The sequence below is a fragment of the Piliocolobus tephrosceles genome, chromosome 1 (genome assembly GCF_002776525.5).
Source record: "Piliocolobus tephrosceles isolate RC106 chromosome 1, ASM277652v3, whole genome shotgun sequence".
In the NCBI taxonomy this organism is placed as follows: domain Eukaryota; kingdom Metazoa; phylum Chordata; class Mammalia; order Primates; family Cercopithecidae; genus Piliocolobus; species Piliocolobus tephrosceles.
Genome location: NC_045434.1, coordinates 147582550 through 147607398, shown reverse-complemented (window position 1 = coordinate 147607398; position 24849 = coordinate 147582550). Strand labels below are relative to the sequence as shown.

The 24849-nt window shown below is 39.4% G+C and overlaps 1 protein-coding gene across 1 annotated transcript in view; it reads left to right on the top strand.

Annotated features, from left to right (window-relative positions):
- TNNI3K (TNNI3 interacting kinase) overlaps window positions 1–15660 on the top strand; it is a 302223-nt gene extending 286563 nt beyond the window's left edge. The window contains exons 24-25 of the mRNA XM_023209399.2: window positions 11482–11561; window positions 15136–15660. Coding sequence (XP_023065167.1) covers window positions 11482–11561; window positions 15136–15212 — 157 coding nt within the window. The 3' untranslated portion in view covers window positions 15213–15660. The remainder of the gene's footprint in view (window positions 1–11481; window positions 11562–15135) is intronic.
- The last annotated feature ends 9189 nt before the right edge of the window (window positions 15661–24849 follow it).

The window sequence follows — 24849 nt, the reverse complement described above, 5'->3', positions numbered from 1 at the left end:
CCCTTCCCTTCCCTTCCCTTCCCTTCCCTTCCCTTCCCTTCCCTTCCTTTCCCTTCCCTTCCTTTCCCTTCCCTTCATGAATGATTTAGTCCAAAGTCATTAGACAGGGCTGAGTAAGGTGGACTTCCCCAATGGATATGGAGCAGAATGTCAGAATCCAAGTAAGGTGTGGAGAATGTCTATGTGGTGGATGGGAGTGATGGGTGGCACTGCCTGGCATAGGGTGTCAGATCAAAAGTGGGAGAAGGAAAGGGTTTCCACAGGAGGTTGGGGCTGCCCAGCCAAGGTGGTAGTGCTTAAGTATGGTAAAGAAGGTAGCCACATGGGAAAGCACCCTGGCATAGGAGATCAGAATCCAAGCCCAGGAAGAAGGGTATCTATGAGAAGCGTGGAGAGAACAGTGGCTCAAGTAAGGCCAGAGCCCAAGCATGGTAAGCAGGACGTCCTACAGAGTAGTGCCACTGTGCTTCCTTGCAGGCTAAGAAGGACATGGGCACAGGAAAGTGCCTGGGGGAAGGAAGTTGGAGCATAAGGGTAGTGAAGATGGTGTATGTGTGGGCAGGCAGCCCAGTGCAAGCAAGGGGCTGGAGCCTGAGCAGGGTAAGGAAGGCATGGCATAGGGGCATAGTACAGTGCTGAGTGCTGGATCCCCAGGTAAGTGAGGAGCGGACCTACTTGGGGCAGGCAGGTGGGGAATAGGCGTGTGGGTGTCAAAATGCATGAGGGTGAGGAAGCCTTCCACATGGGTGTGGGATATTGGAGTCCTTGTGGGTAAAGGAGGATATCTGTGTGTGTGTTGGAGTGGGGAAAGGGTGCAACAGCAATGGGAGATTTGTACATTCAGGGAAAATGATCAAATAAGTAAATATATTTAGGATAATGGGAGTTAGGTTTCTCACTGTCAGAGAATGGTGGTGTAAATATGGAGAGAATGAAAACTAGAATCCACTTGGCTTGTTAGTTTGGAATTGGAGATGTTGCTGGAAACTTATGCTTTGACAGAGTGAAGTCTAAATGTGTTTACACAGCTATGTATTCTCATACATATGCTCTAGCTGTGCTTGCTAAATGAGAGGGCCTGGGAGGAGCGGCACTTCATCCGCAGGAACACACCTGGTACCTTGATCCTCATTTCCAAATACTATTATTTACCAAAAGGAAACAAGGCACTTGAAGAAATGACAGGCTTTAAGGCTCAGACAAGGAATGTACAAAACAAGAAAATAAGCCTGAAGCATCCTGCACCAGAAAGTAGAGAGATACAAAGAAAGATGGTGATATAGCAAAGGGATATATCAAAGGCACCCCAGGTAGTCAACTATGAGTTAATTTGAGTATCAAAATAAATAATGACAGGACATCAATAAAATTATAACTGTTAGTTCATATAGATATAAATAAATGATAGAAGTAAACAAAATTTGTCTGAGATGCAGAATATTTATATAGTCTCAAAGTACTTCCTCACAAAATACTTATTAATTACAAAGAGAAAAAGAGTAATTTTATAGTGCGGAAGCCTATCAGACATCACTCAATCAAGTAATCAAAATTAACAGCACAATAATGACACAAATCGAAATGTGATGGGACACAACGAAAGAAACAACATCGCTTCTGCGATACTTCCCTCCGAAGATGCATAATTTCAATCTAATCATTAGGAGACCCCTGATAAAACCAAATTGAAGGACATTCTGCAAAATTACTGGTTTGTCATCCTCAAAAATATCATGGTTATGAAATTCAAGTAGAGACTGAGAGACCATTCCAGACGGAAAGAAAATAAAGAAACATGACAACTCAATGCTGCATGTGATTCTGAATTAGATTCTTTTGCTGTAAAAAGCATTATTGAGATAATTGGCAAAACTTGAATGGCGTCTGAGGGTAGATGGAAGAATCAAATGATTGTATTGTGGTTATGTAGGAGAATGTCTTTATTGTAGAAATACACTAAAGTATTTGGGAGATGATGGGCATTAGACTGGCAACTTACTCTCGAGTGGTTCAGAAAAATAAACACTGTATAATTGTGGCAACTTTTCTTTATGTTTAAGATAGTTTTTAAATGAAAAGTTTTTTTTAAGAAAGTTCATATATTCACTTCAGACATTTGATTCCAAAGTCTTTGCACATGCCCCTACCTTGCTCTATCCCTGGATGACCCCACCCCTTGTGAACCAGGTTTGTTCTTCATTTTCTCTGCATAAGGAGAGTGTCCTTAGAGCATGTCCCTTCTTCTCCTGTGTTGAAGTTTACCTGTACATGTCTATGGGGCTTTTTTCTTGTTTTGAGGCAGGGTCTCACTCTGTCACCCAGGCTGGAGAACAGTGACATGATCACAGCTCCCTGCAACCTCTACCTCCTGGCTTTAAGAGATCCTACTGCCTTGGCCTCCTAAACTGCTGGGATTACAAGCATGAACCACTGTGCCCAGCCGTTATGTGTCTACATTTCTATTTACCCCAGAGGGTAGGGTCTATGTCCATCACACTCATGTCTGCATTCCCAATACAGAGCACAGCTCCTGGCATTGTGCTTGATAAAAAGTCATGGAAAAAGGGAGAGAGATAAGGATGTAGACATCACTTTGAGAATCACTTCTAGAGCCAACAGATTTAAGTTGGAAAAGATTTAAGAACTGCCTGGCCTAGGTTTGAATTACAACTGAGTTATCTTGGATAAGACATAGACTCTCTGAGCCTTGGTTTCCTCATGTGTCAAATGGGTTGTTAGGTGGGGCAAATTTTGTAAGTTTTGTAAAGCATCGAGTAGAGTCCCTGGCACTTAGGAGGTATGAAACAATTTTGTTTTCCTACTCTCCTTAAAAATAAAAATAAAAATCATCAAATAAAACTAGAAGATCAGAATTCCAGGTTATATTCTCGATTTAACTACAGCCTTACTATATGAACTGGGATAGGTTGCTTCAATTCTCAAGACCTCAGTTTCCTTCCTGGTAAGATGGTAGGTGGGAAAATGAGGAAGTAAGGAGTAGGCCTTATGACTGTCATGCTACCAAGAACCCAAGAACTCAAAACTTTTTTTTTTTTTTTTTCTTTCTGGATGATAGTATAGAAGAGGAGGGCTATGAAAGATTTTGCTATAGAGGATGTTCCTCAGTTTTAGCAGTCAAGGCATGCAAAGCGTGCCTCCTAATGGTTTGTACCGCTGACTCATTCATATCTGCTTAAATTAGTAGGTAAATTGAGAGGTGGTAGTGTTGTTAGGTTACTGTTGAACCTATTAATAATTTATGAGCCATCTAGGAATTAATACACACTTTAAGTTCTCACTGCATTTTTCCTTATTCATAATTCTTTGCCTAATTGCTTTTTCCTTTAAAAATGGGGGAAGCTGAGACCTTGGATATTTGCCTAATGGCTCAAGCAGAACCATGACCTGGTTGCCAAGTCTTTCAGTTCTTTTATAGCCTGGGGACATTTGCCATTGAAAGAAAACTGATGGGTTTGATATTCCTGAAAGAGATATTTTGCACTGACCTCTGGCCCCATTAAATGCTTTGGCCCTTGCCCATTCACTGTAATGGGAGCAATAAATTTGTTTCAATTTAGGACATTGTCAAGTAGGAAATATTGACAAAAACAAAATAATGCTTTGAAAACAGCCAGAGGGATCCGGCTGATGAAATCATGAATAAATAAACATGTTGAACTTAACTGATAAATTAGCAAATGGTCATTCATAAGAGTCTGACTGGATCATTTCAAAGTTAGGCCAAATAAATTCCCGTCTCTAATAGAAATATCATCTTACTCTTTGGGCCAGAGGAAAGGTGGGCTGCTAGAAAGACACTGCAAAGCGTAGAAAGGCATTTACCTCGTCTGACAGACCTGTTTTAAATAGATCTATTTGTTTTCAGCTAAATGCCAAAAGGATGAGCCAGATGACTCTAGTAGCCTTTTCTATGGCAAGACATTTATTATCTTTGTGTAAACACTTTTATTAGGCATCTCAGCAAGCTGTTTCTCCACCTTTTCTTTGTATTAGTTCCTTAGATTGGGGCAAAGAACTGAAATTCTATTCAGGTGTTATTGTATGTGTTTCCTTTTGAGTATAAGAGATAACTTCTAACTTGGAGATATTCCTCATGAAGAAGGGGAGAAGTGTGCATATGGCATTGCTAATATTATCACATAGGTAACATCGTTATGACACACGGCAATAAACCACAAAACATGTTTGCAAACTCGTGAGGCCTTAAATGGTGTTGCCTTATTAAAAATCCAAATGGCTAAATCTTCCAGGGTACAGGTAGCCCGAGGGCATTATTAGCTGCATAAAAACTAATTGGACCAATTTGAATGGAAGAAAATTTTGCCTGAAGTCTTTAATCACACTAATAACTTAGTGGTTTTCTCTTCAACATAGCCCAGGCTGTGTTTAGGAAGATGAATCCATGCATGCAGCTTAGAAAATTTTATGAAAGATCAGAGGGTTGAGAGGAATAATAAATCTCTCATTTAGAAAGTTTAGTGCATGTGTATCTCATGTTTTCGCATCATAGCAAGGTAACAGCAAGCAATTGTTGGATAAAGGAAAGTATCATTTTTTAAAGATCAAGCAAACATGAGAAAGCTGATTCTGATTTTGCTATGATTATAAGGGATGTTTCTCTAAGAAGAATTTAGTGTTCATCTTTATATGCACATAATCCAAAACCCTATAACTTATTATCAGCTCTGTAATTCAATGAGCTCCCCAAATGGTAACTGAACAATAGTTTGACATGTGCTATTATTAAATGGAGTGTGTTTTAGTAGAAAGAGTATGGAATGAAAGTCTGAAAAACTTCTGTTCAAGTTAGGTTTTTGCCTCTGGCTAGCATTGTGAGTTTCTGCAAGTCATTCAAACTTTCTGAGCCTGACTTTGCATCCCCAAAACGCAGGTGAAATTAATTCCTTCCCAGACACCCGACAGGGGTTTTGTAAAAATGTTACAAGCTAGTCGATAGAAAAGTGTATGCAAGCTATAAAGCCTTCTGCAAGTATAAGAAATTATTATTATTATATCATAGTAGAACTTAATGTTCTGGGTCTCTTTGTTTTTATTTAATTGTTTTAATTTCACTCTTACTTTCAAGCCATGTAAAATAATATACGTCTGTTATAATTCATCAAATCAAAGTTCCCAAGTTTGCAAAAGCCACACTCAGAAGAATGTGATTTTAAAAAATGATTCCTTTTGGACTGCATATCCATCTGAAGTCTTCTTTGGAATGCAATTCAGTCAGAAGCAATTGTGGCACTAGCAAATATTCTGAGAATTCATGAAATCCCACAGCCAAAACCATGATTCATTGCTCCAATACCAAAAACATTTGGCAGGCTGTAGTTTGGAAGCCACAACACTGTCTATTTTCAAGGCTCTAAATGGGGCCATTTGGATTCATTGTGACACTGCCTGGTCCCACCACTCTAAAGAGATGGCACCAGAATTCCCCAGTCTCTTCAGACATTATTTTTTGTATTTCTTCTTGGGACTTGCTTAACAATATATCTCTTCGGATTAAATTGCATAGAGTTTTAGGAGTATCTCCTCTGTCCTGTAAGCATTGCAACATGAATATTCTACAAATTTCTTTTATATAAGAATTCTTGTTAAGCAACTCTGGATTTCCTAGTGCCAGCCTTACACAACCTGTCATTCAAATCCTTAACGATGGGTTTATGTGAAAGCGGTTTCTCTACAGTTTCCTTTGCTTCATTTTAAATGCCAATGTAGTTCCTCCTTTGAAATGGAGCACTAAATGCAATGGTTCCTTCAGGCATATAGCATGTTTCAGTTACCATTTCAAATGAAATGTATTTAGACAAAAGCTACTAACGGCACGCTGAGTAGCAGTGGTAACGTATAGCCAGATGTACTGTGGCATGTATGTACAAGTCAGGCATTCAGCTCTAGCCAAATGTTGGACACGTCAGATAAGGAAGATAAAAGTCTGCTGCCTTGGCCGGGCGCGGTGGCTCAAGCCTGTAATCCCAGAACTTTGGGAGGCCGAGACGGGCGGATCACGACGTCAGGAGATAGAGACCATCCTGGCTAACATGGTGAAACCCCGTCTCTACTAAAAAATACAAAAAACTAGCCCGGCGAGGTGGCGGGTGCCTATAGTCCCAGCTACTTGGGAGGCTGAGGCAGGAGAATGGCGTAAACCCGGGAGGCGGAGCTTGCAGTGAGCTGAGATCCGGCCACTGCACTCCAGCCTGGGCGACAGAGCCAGACTCCGTCTCAAAAAAAAAAAAAAAAAAAAAAGTTTGCTGCCTAAATGGGGACTGTGTAATGTCACTCTGCCTTTCCAACATGCCAAAGCTAGCTTCTCAAAGTCTACATGATTCACGAATGCCTTCTAAAGAATTACAGAATGTGACCAGGCACTGTGGCTCACACCTGTAATCCCAGCACTTTCAGAGGTCTAGGTGGGTGGATCAACAGGAGTTTGACATCAGCCTGACCAACATGATGAAACCCCATCTCTACTAAAAATACAAAAAATTAGCCGGGCATGGTGGCACATTCCGGTAATCCCAACTACTTTTGTGCTGATGCAAAGAATTGTTTGAGTGTGGGAGGCGGAGATTGCAGTGAGCCGAGATTGCACCACTGCAATCCAGCCTGGATGACCGAGAGAGACTCCGTCTCAAATCAAACAAACAAAAAAAAGAATCACAGAATGTAAGAAATGGAGGAATCTGGAACGTCACTCGTCACATCTTGTGACCTGCAGGTAGGTGCCTGGATCCCTCTATAGCACCCGGATCCCTCTGCAGATAGGTGCTAGCTCCCTCTACAGCCAAGAGGTGCTTCAGTCCTTAGCTTATAGACTTCCAGGGATGGAACAGTATCCCCTACTAGAACAATTCGATCTATTTTTGGACAGTTCTAATCTTAGGAAATGCTGTGTTTTGTTTTAATTGTTGTCGATGTCTAAGGCTCAACTTAACTCTGTGGGAATGTCATCTATATGAAATGCCTTCACCATTTGAAGACTGTGTCAATTGTGGATATTCAGTCAGTCACAATTCAATCTAATCACTTGTCATCTGGCACCGATCTCCCCTTCTTACTTACAAAGCAGTCAGGAGTAATTCTGTCCAACACTCTGCTAGAATCCAGTTGTATGTTCTAGCCTATTGATTTCCCCTTTATATTTATCTTCACCAAAAATATAATAAAGTAAATCTAGAATGATTTTCTTTTCTTAATGTATCCATGGTAGCTCCTAGGAATCAGTATTTTTCTAAGAGTGAGGAAAACTTCTGTTTAAATCATTCCTTTCTGAAGCTTTGCCTATAATGTACATTAACTCACTAGCCTAGTTTGTAGGCTCTGTCTTACTCCTGCTTTGGGGAGTTGAGGCTATATTTGCATATATTATTTTCTAGCACCTTTCCTATTCTTCTTCGCTCTTCTGCCATTAGTTTTAAATACCCTGGTTCCTGTCTTTACCCAGGGTGCATTAATTCATTCACAGACAATGTGACCATTTGCAAACAGGTTAGTTGGTTCTGACAAGCCATGGCCTAAATGGCATGCATGCTCCAAAATGCAGTTTACATATTGTGGATTTGAGTGTGAACTGGTCTAATTGGCAGATGTTCACTAGGACATCTATACCCCTAAAGCATGAATTAATTAGTAAAAATACTTTTTTAAAAATTTGGTTCTGTTCTTCATTTTAATAAATTATTCATATCCTAATGTACCTTTATAAAAACAGTGACTGATGATAATGTTTATATTTATGTATACATCATGGAGCTAATTTGAATTAGCACTAAAATAATATATACTAATATAACATGGTAGTATGCAAAAACTAACCTAAAGACTGTTACTCCCTTTTTATAAAATAAAGTTTTATTTTACATCCACAAAATTACCCATATAGTAACTAGTAATTCATATATATGGCCATCTGTGATATAGATCATCTTTTTAGCATAAGGAAGACTATCTAGTTGACCAGCAACGTTGAAATACTTGCAAAATTGAGTGCTTTCCTTACCTGTCATTAGTTCGCATTTACTTTTGTTGAATTCCTGAGGCAGCTGCATCACTGTAAGTTCCTTATTTTCACTGACCACAACTTCAGCAAATAGAGGTCCTGATGTATCTTCTAAACCCGGGCATCTGTGAAACACTTGCTGAAGTCTGGATGCACATGGGTTGAAACATTTAGTTCCATTGATCAGGGTCTGGTTTCTTCTGTTTTGTTTGACCTGGGCATGGGTAGCTTCCATCTGTCTGTCATCCTAGAACAGTATCTGGAGCCAGACTATGTGGTATCTATCTCTTGGGCAAAAAGGTTAAGTCCCCTGACATGGATTGCATTTAGCAACTGAACAAACAGAGCAGCTTGGATATGAGCTTTTATTTAGAGGAAATCAGATAGCCATTTTGGTGATAAAATATTGATTTCCTATTATCTTGTGTTGCCAAGACTACTGTGTATAGCACATTTCTTAAAAGGAGATAGAGTTTTAAAGAAGTTAGGTCTTATTAATAAGGGAAATTATATTTTGAAAAATGTCTTGAGTGATATTCTATTGCCATGTTTAATGTTGACTGAGAACACATCATGTCCCATTTAGGTCAATACTTTGTCTTTTTTTTAAGCAGTGCTTTCTTCTAAAAAACAGCGTGTCTACTCTATAGCTTAAGGAAGTGAGGGCAAAGACGCAGTCATTTTTAAGGCAGGTAGAAAGAATTAATCAGTGTGAACTGATGTTAGCTTTCAGGAAAATCTGATGTCTCTAAATGAACATTTTGTAATAATTTAATTTTATTTAATTTAACATACTTTTATTTTAAGTATTTGCAAAGTATTGGCTAACCCCTGTGGGGAATCTAAAGATGTCAGACATAATCTCTGACCTCCAGGAACTATCTGTCTAACAAGGTTCACTAGCATATACATACAGATAATTCTACACTAAGGCAGACTTTGATGAGTACTGTGTAGAATTATCAGGTTCTAGAGGGATATGGAAGAGGAAGAGGTTAATTCTGACTTGGAATTTTCAAGAGGGCCTCAAGGAAGATGCCAACTTTGAGTTGGACCTTGAAGAATAATAAAAGTAGGTAACATTTATTGAGTGCTTACTAAATTTCAGCAATGTTCAAAGTGCTTTAAACTTATTAACTCTTTTAAGTCTCATGATTAACTTTATAAGCTAAGTCTTGCTATAATTCCCATTTTATAGTTGCATCACTGAGGCATAGAATAGTTAAATAACTTGCCAAGATAGTGAGTGATGGTGTCAGGATTCAAATTCAAGGAGTCTGGCACTACAATGCTCATTCTTAACCATAGTACCATGCTGCTTCCTGTCAGGGATAAACAAGCATATTCAAGCAGTTGAGAGCAGCTCAGCCACAGTCATAGAGAAGAGAAAACTGAGGAATGTTTGAAAAATTCAGTTTATTAGTCTGGCTTGAACTTGGGCAAAAAAATGTATTGAGGAATTGTAGAATATAAGACACAGAGACACAAGTAGGGCTACAGAGAACTTGGTATATCGGCTTGGGGAATTGCAGGGTAATGCTGTGGTAAGGTTTTTATTATAATAGGACCCTTTAGGGGGAGTACTGAATGACTGGGGAGAGAATGTCATTTAAGGATCTATTAATTCTATTAAATGCTCCAAAAACTCTTTGTTAGGCTTCTCTTATGTACCAGGAACTGTTCTGAGTGTTGAGGATATAGCAGGGAACAAGAGAGACAAGTCCCCACCCTCATTCTGTGGAAAGAATATGGAGGGTATATAAGTAAACAGGTAAATAAACAAGATAATTTTCTATAGTTCTGAAAGAAGGAAATAAAGTGATGTGATGTGAGGGAGTGGCCATAGGCAGAGCAGTATTCACTCAGAGTGGTGGTCAGGATCTGTGACTGTCCCAGGCCTGAACTGAGGCCTAAAAGGCAGAGGAGGCAGTGATAGATGAAGGCAGGGCAAGTGTTCAGCAAAAGGGGATTTGAGTTTATTAAGGAGAGCATTACAAGAAGAGTTAACAAATGCAGAAGCTCTGAATTGGGTAAGAGCTTGGAGGGTTCAAGAGGCAGAAAGAATGCCAAAAAGAAGCATTTCGCAAAAGATGATGGAGAGGGGAATGGGTTGAAGTTTGAGAAATAGGCAGGACCAAGACCCTGTAGGTAGAACATTTGTATTTTATTCTAAAGGAACTGGGAAGCCATTGAAAAGTTTTAAGTAGGTGAGTGACGTAATCTGTTTTATATTTTGAAAAGATCACCCTGGATAATATATGAAGAATGGACAATATAGAGACAGAAGTGAAAGCAGGAAGATCAATTAGGTGGCAAACTGGAAAAGCCCAAAGAAGAAAAATATTAGTGTAGGCCTTGAGGCTGGAGAGAGATGGATAGATTAGGATTATGTTTTGGAGGCTGAGCTAAAAAAATTTGAATTGAGTGAGAAATGTGAGAGAAAGAAGCTATTACCAAGGATAACTCCAAGAATTTTGGCTCAAGGTAACTGAATGATGTAATACTAGTAACTGAAATGGAAAGAATTAGCTTGAGGGCTGGGAGAATTAAGAGTTCTTCTACAGTCATGGTGAAGTTCTAGGGGGAACTAGGGTAGTTGCTTTAAGAATGACAAATGATGAATGAATTCAAGAGAGATAATAGATATATAATTAACTGATGGATGTAGATTTTAGGATGAGAGTTTTGATAAATTCAGGTTTTGAGTCAGATGAACTGGAAAGGAAGTGACCCCATTTACCAAATTGGCAAAAGAGCAGGAGGAGTTTGAGAAAGGAGAAGGGTCAGGAAGGTAGGAATCAGGAAGAGATTCATATTTGATAGTAGATAAATACATCATCTTTGGAATCCAAAAGACTTGGATTTGAATCCTGGATGAGCTATTAGCCAACATGTGTGACAAGTTACTTAATTGTTCCAGGGTCAGTTTTGTTATCTATAAAATAAGGAAATGATATTATATGTAAAGTAATATATATAAACACAAAAGAATCATGCAAGGAATATTATCACTATACCTTATCATTATCATAAAAATAACAATATAATAATAATGCTTCTTGGGATGTGTTTTATTTATATTATTACTAAGATAATAATGTTCTTGTTTTAGTCCTTTTTAGTAAGGATTACAAGCACAAACTGGAAATTATTTATGTTCTTTTCCTATTTTACAGATAAATAAACTGAGGCTCAGAAAGGATGGCATACCTGAGGTTTTACTGCTAGAAATTGTAACCCATGCATAAGAGTCAGGATTCACACTTAGTTATGACTTAAACCAAATAATTCTGAACTCTTCCCCAACTAGTCACTTTTAAGATAAAAGCTGCTTTGTATCGCTTTGCCACTTCTCTGGGATCTATATTGAATGGAAAAGTTCTGTGTTTATAAAAATGTTATTATCAGATCACCACACTGTGAAACTATGTGTTTTATTAATTTTCCAGTGCTGGACAAGATTCCTCTCAAGGTCTGTCTTTGGAGGAGATGAAAAGAAGTCTTCAATACTCACCCATTGACAAATATGGTAAGTAGACAGATTCATTAGGTTTGTTAAGAAAACTACCCTTAGGAAGGTGATATCCATTTGACAAAAAGGAAGAAAACATTGCACATTGTAATATCCAAAATGACTGATGCATTAAAAATGTAAGAGTATAAAATTTTATTTTACATGTCTTTTATAACTCATTTACCTTTAAGGTTAATAATATGTGTGTGAGCATGTGTGAGTGTGCAAGAGTGTGTAATTATATGTGTGATTATTTGTGAGTGCCTGTTTGTGTTTGTGTACATAGAAAAAAGTACAACTCTTCAAAAAAAAAAAAAAAAAAAAAAACTCCTTCCTCTCATGATATTCCAAATACTTTGTCAACATTTTATTAAGTCCATTGCTTCTAAGCCCCACATTAAGTGCGTGTAGGCAGGGAGAGGAAAAACAAGAGATGAATTATCACAATGACATAATATGTTGGGAGAGCTCTTCCCCTTTAGCCAAGCACTCAGGGGTAAAATGCAAATCCAGCCATTCCCTCAAACAGCTGGAGAGGTGGTAAGGACAGTTGATAGGATCCAGTTTACACAGGGCTTCTTCAGAAAGAATTAATAAAGCTCTTGGAAATAATTAGCAAAGTTTTTTTCAAGTCTCTGGAAGCCAGAGGATGGACAATTGCCTTTAGCATCAGCTGCCATATCAATGTGTTAGGGCTGGGATGTCCTTTTACCAACCTTTAAGCCTGAGAGGCACTATGTTTAATTGGAATTTTAGCACAATGGGCCCATTTATCCACTGCTACTTCCTTTGACTATATGAAGAACTGAAAAAGTGTCTGTCAGTTAAAGAGATCAGATTTATTATAAGAGCTGGGTTTGGGAAAGAATAAATTGGATGATGTGAGCCTGGGTAGGGGGCAAGAGACCTAGGATACCTTTGGCTTTGGGATCCTCACCAATTCACCTCATCTGCAGAGACTCATTACCTAAGGCATTAGAAACCTTTTAAGAAACAAAGAAAAATATATGTTCTGAATGGATGCAGACAAACTACTTGGGCACATTAAAAAAAGGGAAACGTTGTGCTTCTGACTCCCAATATGTGTCTAGAATGCAGATGAGTGCTTTTTACCATCAGCTTTACAACATAATTGGCCAGTCCAGTGACAGATCGTTTTGAGGGGAAAATGCACTCCAAGTGTCACATCCTCACATTTTTTAATAGATATAATATTGTTTCTTCAAACCTTTACAGATGTAACTTCACAACCACAAAATATAGGGCATCCTTTGAAACATGTGCTTTGACCAGAAGTCTTTCCTTTTGTGGTAAGGTTTCAAGATGAAGCATTTCTTTAACTTAATTTGTTTCTTAAAGAAGAATTCCCCCAAGATGGAGAACTAAGACAAATGTGGTGTAATACTGCAAAATTTGGGTTTTCCTATGCATATCTGTCTCAGGGATGGAAGAAAACATGAGGGTGTTTGGATGCACTGAGAGTACCTATAAACAAAGAAGATATATTTGATATCTCCCATTGGGAGCATCACATCATACAGGAAAGAACCCTTTAATTGCCCTTTATTCTATTTCCTAAACTGATTGCAATATAACAGCAATTTTTTGGGCTGCTTCTCCCTCTGCTTTGCCGCCAAAGAGCAGAGCTCGAAAATGGAAATAAAATGAAACACATAGCTGTTTTCTCTATACTTGAGATCTTTTACCTTAACGTAACAAAACATGCAGACATGGTTCAGTTCCTAAAGCCTGTGGTCAAATTTCAGTTGCGTTCCTCTTAAACCGACTGGGTCCACAATCCAACACATCTATTCTTACATTCTGGCAATAATGGCATCAATAATAAATGCTAGCCTCAATGCTTTACTGATTTTGCTGCTCATTCCTGAGGGGAGAGCCCATCCACCCTTGTGGGACATATGTCCACAATCAAATTTCCACTGGAGTCCTGTGGGGCAAGAGGCACTGGAATATCACAGGCCAGTAAAATTGCATGTGGTATGTTAGAAGGCTGATTATGGTCATAAAAGTATTACAAGTTTATGAAAGCATCTATCTGTGCCTGAAATGAAGTCTCATTTTTAGCCTGGATATAGAAAATATTTTGTTGTAGCAGGTAGATTTTGTTTTAGTCTACACAGAATTTAGATTCGCTGATACATATTCCACTGCCCATCATCTCATCCTCCCCCATCATAACCTTCCTCACGTCTGACCAAAGCCAGTTCCAAAAGAGGTGAGTGGGAGAGATACCAGTTGACAGGAGTATCGCTATCAGTGGCATTTTCTCTCAAGAGAGTTTATGTGCTACCTAAGATATTTTGACAGAGACCTTTCTTATGAAAATAAATATGTCTATCCAACTGTATATTGCTAGGTGTCTTAATGAAAATGTAGATGACTGGGTTGGTTATGAAAACTCGGCTATCAAAGGGAAGCGAAAGCAGCAATAGCTATTGACAAATTACTCCCTTTCACAGAAGCAATAAATGGCTTTCTTGCTTCAGAGTGGAAAGAAAACTGCTTCCCTATACATAGCCCTGTGGTTCTCTTGGACAGTGGCCTGATCCTGAGCCACTAGGTTCATTCTCTGGACACATCCAAGGCTATTACTTCAAAGGGCATCAAATGCCACTGGTATTTAGACCTGAGAATTTTATGTACCTTTAAAATTTGGGCTACCAGGGAGAAGAAAACAAACAAAGCCATCTGGTTTGAGAAAAAAAAGGCTCTTTCCTTTCCATTTCTTTCTTTTTTTTTTTTTTTTTGAGACAGTCTTTCTCTGTCACCAGGCTGGAGTGTAGTGGTGCAATCTCGGCTCACTGCAACCTCTGCTTCCCGGGTTCAAGTGACTCTCCTGCCTCAGCCTCCTGAGTAGCTGAGACTACTGGCATGTGCCACCACAGCTGGCTATTTTTGGTATTTTAGTAGAGATGGGGTTTCACCATATTGACCAGGATGGCCTCGATCTCCTGACCTCGTGATTCGCTTGCCTGGGCCTCCCAAAGTGCTCGATTTCAGGCATGAGCCACTGCACCTGGCCTCTTTCCTTTTTCTTTACTGCTCTCTCCACCTTCCTTTTTATAGCCATTGTTTGTTTAGCATTCACTGGGTATCAGACAGTGCTAATTATCTTAGGTGCATTGCTGACCTTATGAATAAGTGCTATTATTTCTCCCATTTACAGATGAAGAACTGAGGCATAGAAAGTTTAAGTTGACAAAAGTCACAGAGCCAGCAAGTAGCGGAATCCGTGCTTAAACCCAGATTTGCCTGACGTGAAAGCCTGTGCTTTTAGCCAGCCTGACGTGCCATCTGCCTGAGCTGTACCCTTCTTTACTCCAAACCCAAAATGCCACCTGGCCAGCTTGGGTCCAAATTAGACATTCATCATTTATATTTGCCTGGTCTCAGCTCTCTGTTTTCATTGTAAATGTTGCTTCTGCTTTGCAACCACTCACCAGCAACCATTGTCCAGATTCTCTGTTCACATGATCTGGAAGACCTGCCTGGTTCAGGCTGGTAATAAAAAATTGGGGGATGTACTGAAAGACTAGTAAGTAACAACTGAACTTCTTTTCTCATGCAGGCTATGTATCTGATCCCATGAGCCCTATGCATTTTCATTTTTGCCGAAATGGTAGCAGCTTTGAGGACAGCAGCTGACAGCATTCGGTGTATACCTAAGGAGAGTTTTTTCCCCAAACTGACAGCAACGATTCCAACCACGGCAAGCTGGCTTCCAACTATAACATTTTATTCTCAAAGGTCTCCTTATATTAGAATGGTTTTTACTGGTCCTATTTAATTCCCCACTATTAGCAGGCTTTGGATTTGTGCCTAAGGAATAATACGCAAAAGAACCAAGACAGAATGTATATGAAGAATTGTTTTTAATTTTGTAAATTAAAAAAAAAAATTAGATCATTACTTGGAGATGGAGCCTAAGTCTGTGGTGGACAGATAATAATTATGTTTTCCAGGGCTGAATTATGTAGACTTGTGTTTGACAGCTATGGGTTTGATTTCTTAGAACATTGTTCATTTTCTTTTCTCATTATGTTACTTCTAGTGTTCACCTCTGTGATTAAAGATTCTTTGGTGAAATAGAAAATTGATTTAGGAGTGTATTTTATTTCAACAAGACTTCCACTGAGTGCATTTTTTTCTAGCCATATTGGTAAACACAGTAACAAGTTTTAGGTCAAGAAGACTGCAAATTGAAGAATAATCATGTATTTTGATTTTGGCAAGAGAAATAAGATTAGCAAAGGAATCTTGGACATCCTCTAAATCCAGGTTTCTCAACCTTGGCACTGCTGATATTTGTTGAGAGGGTGGGGACTTGTGCCATGCATTGTAGGATGTTTAGCAGCTTTCTGGTCTCTACCCTCAGGTGCCAGTAACACCCCCTATGATAGTTAATTTTATGTGTCAACTTGACTGGACCATGGGATACCCAGATATGTGGTTAAATATTCTTTCTGGGTGTGTCTGTGAAGGTGTTTCCTTAAGAGATTACCATCTGAACCAGTAGACTGAGAAAGGCAGATAGCCCTTCCCAGTGTGAGTAGCATCATCTTATCCATTGAAGGCCTGAATAGAGCAAAACGGTGGAGGAAGGGAGGATTTGCTCTCTGCCTGACTGCTTGAGCTGGAGCATCCATCTTCTCCTGCGCTTGGTGCTCCTGGTTCTCAGGATTTCAGACTCTGGTTGGAATGTACACTATCGGCTCTCCAGCTCTCAGGCCTTTGAACTCTACCACTGGCGATTCTGGGTCTCCCGTTTGTAGAGAGCAGATCATGGGACTTCCCAGCCTCCAGAATTTCATATATATATACATATACATACACACACACACACACACACACACACACATATCTGATTGGTTCTCTTTCTAACAGAGAGCCCTAATACACACACTCCCAAGTTATGACAATCAAAAGTGTCTTCAGACATTTCTACCTATGCCATGGGGGACAAAATTGCCCCAAGTTGAGACCGATTTCTCTAAATTCAAAGAGGAGAACCACAGGCCTAAAGAGCAAACAAGAAATTTAGAGCCTGACTCTAGCTGGCTGAATTTAGGCATACCTGCTTTCTCCTCCTCCTGAAGTAATGTGTGTTCATATATAAATGGAATTGGATAGTAGAAGTGCTGATTGCTCCTTAGATATCTGTGGCAAGCTCCTCTCTCATCCACTTCTCCCTTGCCAGTTAGAAATTATGTTTCTAGAGGGCAATTTCTATCAGAAGAACAGCAAACCCACCTTTCAAATCCCTTTGAGCCTTTTCTTACGACTTATGGTTGCAAAGTCACAAATCCTGGCATGCTCTGATTAGCTTGTAGAGAGCCCAGTGTAGGTTCAGAGACAGAAATTAAAAGCAACTTGGTACTTCCAACTAGATTTATCTTCTTTTAGCTTCCAGCCTTTTCATTTCCTTACGCAATTATTCTGGAGTCACAGGTACCCTATCCCACCAATCAGGTTCCCAAAGGACTGTATAATAAGCAGGACCGAGGAACCTGAAGTGACCCCTCAGGCATAAACCCTCTGGCAAAGACAGAGAAGGAGAAAAAGGAGCTGATTAAAGAACACCTGTCTCCATAGCTTTACCTGTATTCCTTTGCTCTAGCAACGCTAGGAAACGAACCAGCACTTAGTCTGGGATACTTTGGGGGCTTAATCCTTTTAAGAGTAGAGTTGAAAGAAATACCTTAGAGAGTTTTTTTCAAAAGATAGTTTTAACCAAAAGAGTCACAGTATACATAGTGTCAAATGTGTGTATAGTCAGGGCAGTGGACAGTGCTAGGGTAACTCTGGCTGGCTGTATTTAGGCATATCTGCTTAGGTAACCCCAGCCAGGTGTCCTCCCAGGTCATATTCAGAGAGGATTGTTTGCTTCTGAAATGCCCCTTTTTTAGAAAGGGATTTTCTAGAACAGATTCGTCAAGCTCTCTCTCTTTGTTTCCTCTAATTAGCCACCTCCTCTCTTCACACTGCATTTCCTGATGCTGCTGCTTCCCTCTGGCTCTTGTCTTGTCAAGTATCTGCAAATAATGAGACTAATGTGTCTTGATTCCTGAGGAGAACCTTTTTGCAGATTACAACCTGTAGCTCACAAACCCTTTTCATTACTGCACCCTTAATGGGGCCCAGGGATCATCTTAGAGCTTGTCTCAAGACCATGGGTTTTATAAGGTTTTTTTTCTTCCTTGCTGAAAAATGTCTCACTAATTGCTTTCTTTTTCTCCCAGAAAAAACGAACTTCTAAGATCATGGTTTTGCATGCTTAGCACATTAAATTTCTTTCTACGTGCATGCAGCATTGAGCTCACTCTGAAGATGTTCAATTAACTGTAATTGTAAGCCAAATTATAGCAGCACCAGGAGAGAGTTATTCCAACAGAGTGATTATTTGAGTTAAATTATTTCCAAAGCTGACATTTCCCTAGGAAAGAGAAAAAAAAAAAAAAAGGGTGCTTGTGGTAGGAGAAAAGGCTAATGCTAGACAATACATCTAAAATGAAGTGTTTGATTTCTCTCTGTTTCTTTCTCTTTGTCTCTCTCTCTCTTTTATTTTTCCTTTCCCTTTGTCCTTCTTTTCCTGTTTTATTTATTTGTTTTCTCTTTCTTAAACAATAAGCAGAGGCTTTGAAGTCACTCAGACCTGTCATAGTACTTGTGTGACCTTGGGCAAGTCACTCAACCAGTCTGAGCTCCAGTTTATTATCTGTAAGGTGATAATAATAAAATTTATCTTTTTGGCTGGGTGTGGTGGCAATCTCAGCACTTTGGGAGGCCGAGGCAGGCAGATTACTGGAGCCCAGGAGTTCAAGATCAGCCACAGCAACATGGTAAAACCCTGTCTCTACTAAAATTACAAAAAAAAAAAAAAAAAAAAAAATTAACTGGATGTGGTAGTGCACACCTGTGGTACCGGCTACCCAGGAGGCTGAGGTGGGAGAATCAGCCGAGCCTGGGAGATCCAGACTGTGATTGTACGACTGCTGTACAACCCGGATGACAGAGTGAGACCCTGTCTCAAAAACAACCAAACGAACAAAAATGTATCCTGTAGATTTGCTATAAGGGTTTCAAATGATATAAAGTATGTACTATAGTTCCCGAAACACCATAGCAATTTTCTCTCTCTCTCTTTTTTTTTTTTTTTTTTTTCTTTAGATGGAGTCTTGCTCTGTCACCTGGGCTGGAGTGCTGTGGTGTGATCTCAGCTCACTGCAACCTCTGCCTCCCAGACTCAATCAATCCTCTAGCCTCAGCCTCCCAAGTAGCTGGGACTAGAGGCATACACCACCACACCCAGCTAATTTTTATATTTTTTACAGAGACAGGATTTTGCTATGTTGCCCAGACTGGTCTTGAATTCCTGGGCTCAAGAGATCTGCCTGTCTTGGTCTCCCAAAGTGCTGGGACTACAGGCCTGAGCCACCAGACCTGGTCAGCATATGTTGTTGTTTGTGTTATTGTTACATGACTATGCATCCAAAGAACTATATTATAAAAGAAGAGCAAGAAAACAGTGCAGACTTTTTTCTCCATTGTAAAAATAACTATCAATGTCCCTAAAAACCTCATCTTTGCAAACAGCAAGTTGGGGAGCCTACACTTCTGAGGCAGTTTGAGCCAAGACCCAGCAGACCTTAGATAGCAATGCCTTGTTTATCCTAAAATTAAATTAGAAGACAAATCAAATCCTTTCGGCCAAATACAAGAACCAGAAAGGATTCCCCAAGCAAGGGGAATGCTAAGTGAAAATAGAAACAGTATACACTTATTGAGCACTATTATGTGGAAAAATGGCTTAAAACTACTTAAAATATAGTATTTGGCCTAATTTTCTGCATAGCCCTGGGAAGAGGGGATGATGATGATGATGATGATGATGATGATGATGATGATTATTATTCAAGTGGGGAATCAGAGAAGCAAAGTAATGAATCCAAACTCGTATAGAATAGAGGCAGGTTTCAAACAACTTTTGTCTTGCACTCATGTCCATGATTCATTCACTACACAATACAGCCTCCACTGTGAGGGAGAAAAAGATAGAAAAACAGCACATACTCACAATCCAGAATTGTGGTAAAAATGAACAACTCTGCAGTTCTGCAGTTCTACAGTCCTGAGGAAAATTTGGAAACAATCACAGGAGAAGTTTCAGCGGCCAGAAAAATAAACCTTTCCTGATTGCTACAGCTTATTATTGCAAAGTAAAACCAAAAAAATAATAATCATTATTTTCCCTGTTGTAATTATGGAAGAGAAGGGGCTGGAATAATCTCAAGGCTCAAAAAAAAAAAAAAAAAAAAAAAAATGCATTGTTATTTTCTAGGCAGAAAGAACCAAAAATGATTGACAGAAACAGGACTCTCACCATGATAAGCAAGAACAAAAAAGTTATAAGGTCAAAGCACAGCAATTACGGAAGCCAAGGAGTTTCACATTTTCCTTTCCTCATTAGCACACTGGGTAGGGGAAGTGAGGAGAGAGGGTGTAGCCATTCCCAGTAGGATTTGAATACCTTATTTTTTCCTAGTTTTGTTTTGCTTGCAGTTACTCAAGCGTGCAGACTGAAGAGCTCCTTCTGATCAATTTGCTTCCATATTTCAAGAGCCACAAGGGCAAAGATGAGCCATTTGACATGTGCAGTCCCTTCACTGGGTATCAGCTCAAGACTCAGCTGCAGCAATAACAGACTGCGGTCCAAGACTGTCAGCTCAATTAGCACCATATGCAAAACATGATGGAGAAGCAAAGTTCCTCTCTCTCCTTGGACATCCTACCTTTTATGAGGCTAACTAGAAATAAAAAGAGCAGGGGTTGCACATATCTCCTTGGGCCAGAGATCCAAGGCGGCAGAGCAGCCGACCCAGTGGCAGGGTGCTAATTAAATTAGGCTTCTTGAATTAAAACACTGCCATGGGGGCCAGGCCCTGCTGATGAGGACATGTCTCCAAAGCACTCCCAGCCTAGCTTTATGTTTAATTAGTGAGATAAAAAGAATATTATCTCAAGTATCTGTCTTTTAACCAATGGGCTCATATGCAGAAGAAAGGTATCTTTACTATCTTTAAAGAAGGTTTTGAAGAGCACTAATTTCACTGACCTCCATCTCTTCTTATATCTCAACTAATCAGGGTAGGGTAAGATTGAAGCAGGACCATGATATGCAATAAAAATAATTTGAATGTAGGTTTGCCCTTCAGTGTTTTACTTATAATAATCCATGGTCTACTTAACAGCACTTCAAAAATTAGTCCACAGTGAAGAATATCAGGCTCGTCTTTAAGACAATTTTTTTTTTCTTTCCTGAAACTCAAAATCATCTGAGGAATAAGAATTAATGTCAATATTGAGGGTACCTTGAGGTGATCAGAATAACAGATGACACATGTTTGCCCTATACAGTTATGGAACTATAAAAGGTGGAATAGCATAGAGCAGTTCTTAAACTGTAGCCTGCAGCAGAATTTGTAGAGGGCTCATTAAAACACAGGTTGCTGGGCCCACCGCCAGCATTGTGGAATCAGAAGCTCTGGAATTGGACCCAAGAAATTGTATTTCTAACAAGTTCCCAGAAGATGCTGATGCTGCTTGTCCTGGAACCATACTTGCAAAGCATGCGCATAGTTGTCAAGGGCATGATCTTTAGAGTTAGGTTTGAGTGAATGTCTGGCTCCCCTCATCACTGTGTGACCTGTGCAAACGTGGGCAAGTTACTTTATTTCTCTCACCTCAGATTCCTCATCTGTAAAATGGAGATAATGATTCTTACCTCAGAGACAGGATTAAGTGAAATAATGCATGAAAATCACTTATCACAGGGCCAGGCACATGATAAATGTTCCATAACAATTGGCCATGCTTGATATCACATGACTGAGAGAGGAATCAACCAAGCGCCGAGGGCTAATTATTTATTTCCTGGATGCTAAGAAAGCATTATGGCTTGAGAAAATTTGAGTGTTTGTAAGATAAGCCCTGAAGTAGCATGCTGCAATTGAGGCTCTATAACAAAAAGAATATGAAAGTAAACATAAAAGCACAATCTTATCTGGATAAAATTATAACTAGACTTGCAGAACAGTTAAACAATTGCTAATATCTTTATAGAATATACAGTAGACATCTTTTAGGTCCCACCTCAGATCTTGGCATCACCTATGCCCTTGGCCATTAAGCCACCCACCATTACCATAACTAACTTCATGCGGACACAACCTCACCACGTTCACCTAAGGGCAAGGCAGGTGCCTATTGCCTCTTGCTCTGTTCCCTGGAGCTCTCCTGTTGCCTTGAGGAGAAATATTCCAGGTCTTCCCAGCCCCGTGGAGACCAAAGCCAGGAAATAAATTCTTTCCCTTCTGCACAGCACCCCATTGTCCTGAGGCACAGTCATGTTTAGAGCCTCAGAAGACAATTCCTTGAGACTGACAATCAGTTGCCCTGGGTTCCAAACAGCATCTAGCTCAATAACAAACTGTTAAGATGTGCTCTCCCTCCTCTCCCTTCTCACTCTGACTTTCCTCCATTCAAACCTACTTTTATAGGATTGCATGCCTTTAAAAAGTAGCAGTTTCTGAACTTTTGCCTCAGGCTGTGCTTTCAGGTGGGACCAAACTAGGATAGACAGTATACAAATAAATTTTCACCATCAGCTCCTCCTTAGTAAGGAGTGGTGTGTGGAGTGAAGGAATAAGTGAATTAATGCTCAAATGAGAGTAAGAATGAATCAGTAAATGAATGAATGGGTTTAGTTGGATGTTAAGATGAGATTATATTTTTTGTCTTGTTTCTTTCAGTCCCTGTGATGTCTCCTGTTGTCTCTGTTTTCACTATTTCACAGTCACTTACATATGGCATGTTGTACTCAGCACTGCTGTGCTTCATCAACCCCTTTGCAGTCCAACTATCATCAGCAAAATTAGGGAGTGTCACTAGGAATTTGCTGCCTTTGCTCTATCTATTTCCATGAAGTTATTTGTTTCCTCTCTCTCTCTTTGTTGTAGCTCCTATTCTATTAATCTACTTACTCACTTTCCTACTTTATTAGAATATTAATATTTAAATTTCATATTATTAATTGTATTCTTGATTTGCTTGATCAGTGTCTCCACAAGGTGGCAAGGACTTTTTACCTGCTTTTCAGGATCTTCTGTTATTTGCATGAAAATAATTGGATTCCTGGTGTGGTCTGGAGGATACCAACCTCCCAAACAAACTCTGTCTTCCTGGTGCTTCTCATTCCTTCCTTTTAAGCATTCCTCACCACCCTAGAGGACTAATGAGTACAATGATCTTTCATTACTTATACTTTTAACTCTTCAGTACTCATTAACCTGGGCCTCACGTATTGTTTTTCACTACTAGTCCAGGAAGAATCAGGAAGCAAAAACTCAAGTTTTTCTATAGGAGAGCTGTACCTACCCACCACCTTATAGTTCCTCCTTAGTTATAGTAATTGCCTGCCCATCCTTCAAACCATAGTTCTGCACAAAGAGAACAAAGAAACTAAATGAAAAACAGAACAAAACACTGCTGCATTAGACTGGGCACAGTGGCTCACATCTGTAACCCCAGCACTTTGGCAGGCTGAGGTGGGCGGATTGCCTGAGGTCAGGAGTTCTAGACCAGTCTTGCCAACATAGTGAAATCCCGTCTCTACTAAAAATATAAAAAAATTAGCCAGGCATGGTGGCTTGTGCCTATAGTCCCAGCTACTTGGGAGGCCTAGGCAGGGGACTCGCTTGAACCTGGGAGGCAGAGGTTGCAGTGAGCCAAGATCTCGCTGCTACTGCACTCCAGCCTAGGTGACAGAGTGAAACTCTGTCTCAAAAAAAAAAAAAAAAAAAAAAAAAAACACACAACAACAAAAAAACTGCTGGATTGGAAAGGTAACGCATTAAAGTTATAGATAAATACTAAAATGCAAAGTAATAGCAACACAGGATTGTTATGCTCAGTGGAACCCAACTGTCTGAAATGTTTTTTTTAGAATTATTCACGAAAAATCTTTCACCTCTTGTTATACTAAGTCAATGAATTCTTTGGGCAAGTTCAACTGGTCAAATCTATGCAAAGCAGGCACGTTTTTAAAATTTTTAGTAATTAAAATAACTGGCTAGCTAAGAAAAGACTGTCTCAGTTAATTGGTGTCCACTGAAGAAACATTAAGCTTTAGGGAAAATGCATGTTTAATAGAAGTAATAAGTTATTAATACAAATGGAAATTCTGCATAATGTAAAACAGTGAGTAGTGGAAACTGTCCAAGTTGTTTGCTTGAGCTAAATTAGTATGTTCCTTTCCCCACCCTGTCCATTAAGCTGTTAATTGATTTGTATTAATACAGCTCAAGAATCACAGAAAGATACATCCTGTTTGCAATTTTTCCATCAAATATTACTGCCATATCGAAAATGATTATTCATAACACAAGTCTTCATTGTAATTAATCAGAACCACATTGCACAACAAATAGGAGTGTTTACAAATGTTCTTAAAAGATTGCCTTTCATCCCCTTATAATTTTAAATAATCTGCCTTAAAAGTCATGTTTTCACTGATTTTTATATATTCCATAGAGTTTATTTTTCCTGTGGTGCTAATTTATGGGGTATGTTTGTAAAGCATGGCATTAATAACTATCCAAATAACACTATTCATTTAAAAGGGGCTATTAGTCGTGTCTCCAAGGAGAAGATGACTGGTTTTCTGTACCCTCATATAGCTGCGTGTCACCCTGCCGGGTCACTCAGGGATTTCATAACAGAGTACACAACAGGCAAATGAATGCTTGTTATCACTAATTGGAGCTTTGGCTCACAAGGCCTTTGGAGAACTAGAGCAAACTGTCTGTGTCACAAAGACTCCTTTTTCTCCATTCTTTTCAGGTCTAGTCAGAGACAGGTACAACATTCTCCTTTATTGTCTCCCATCCTCTAGGCCTTACCCTAGTTTCCACTTTGATTTTTAAAACATTTTTACATTATTACTTATTTTTCAGTTTTGAGACTGGAATCTCACTATCTGGTGTAGGCCAATCTTGAACTCCTGGACTTAAGGAATCTTCCTACCTCAGCCTCCCAAATAGCTGGGATTACAGCCACTGTGCTAGGCCCCCACTTTGGTTTTTTAGAAAACATTTTTAATTTTATATAACAACCAATTCACAGGAATTTGCAAGACACTGTACAGAGAGGTATTGATATTCATTACTCATTTTCCCCAAATGGAATATCTTGCATTAGTATAGTGCAGTTCCAAAACCAGGAAACT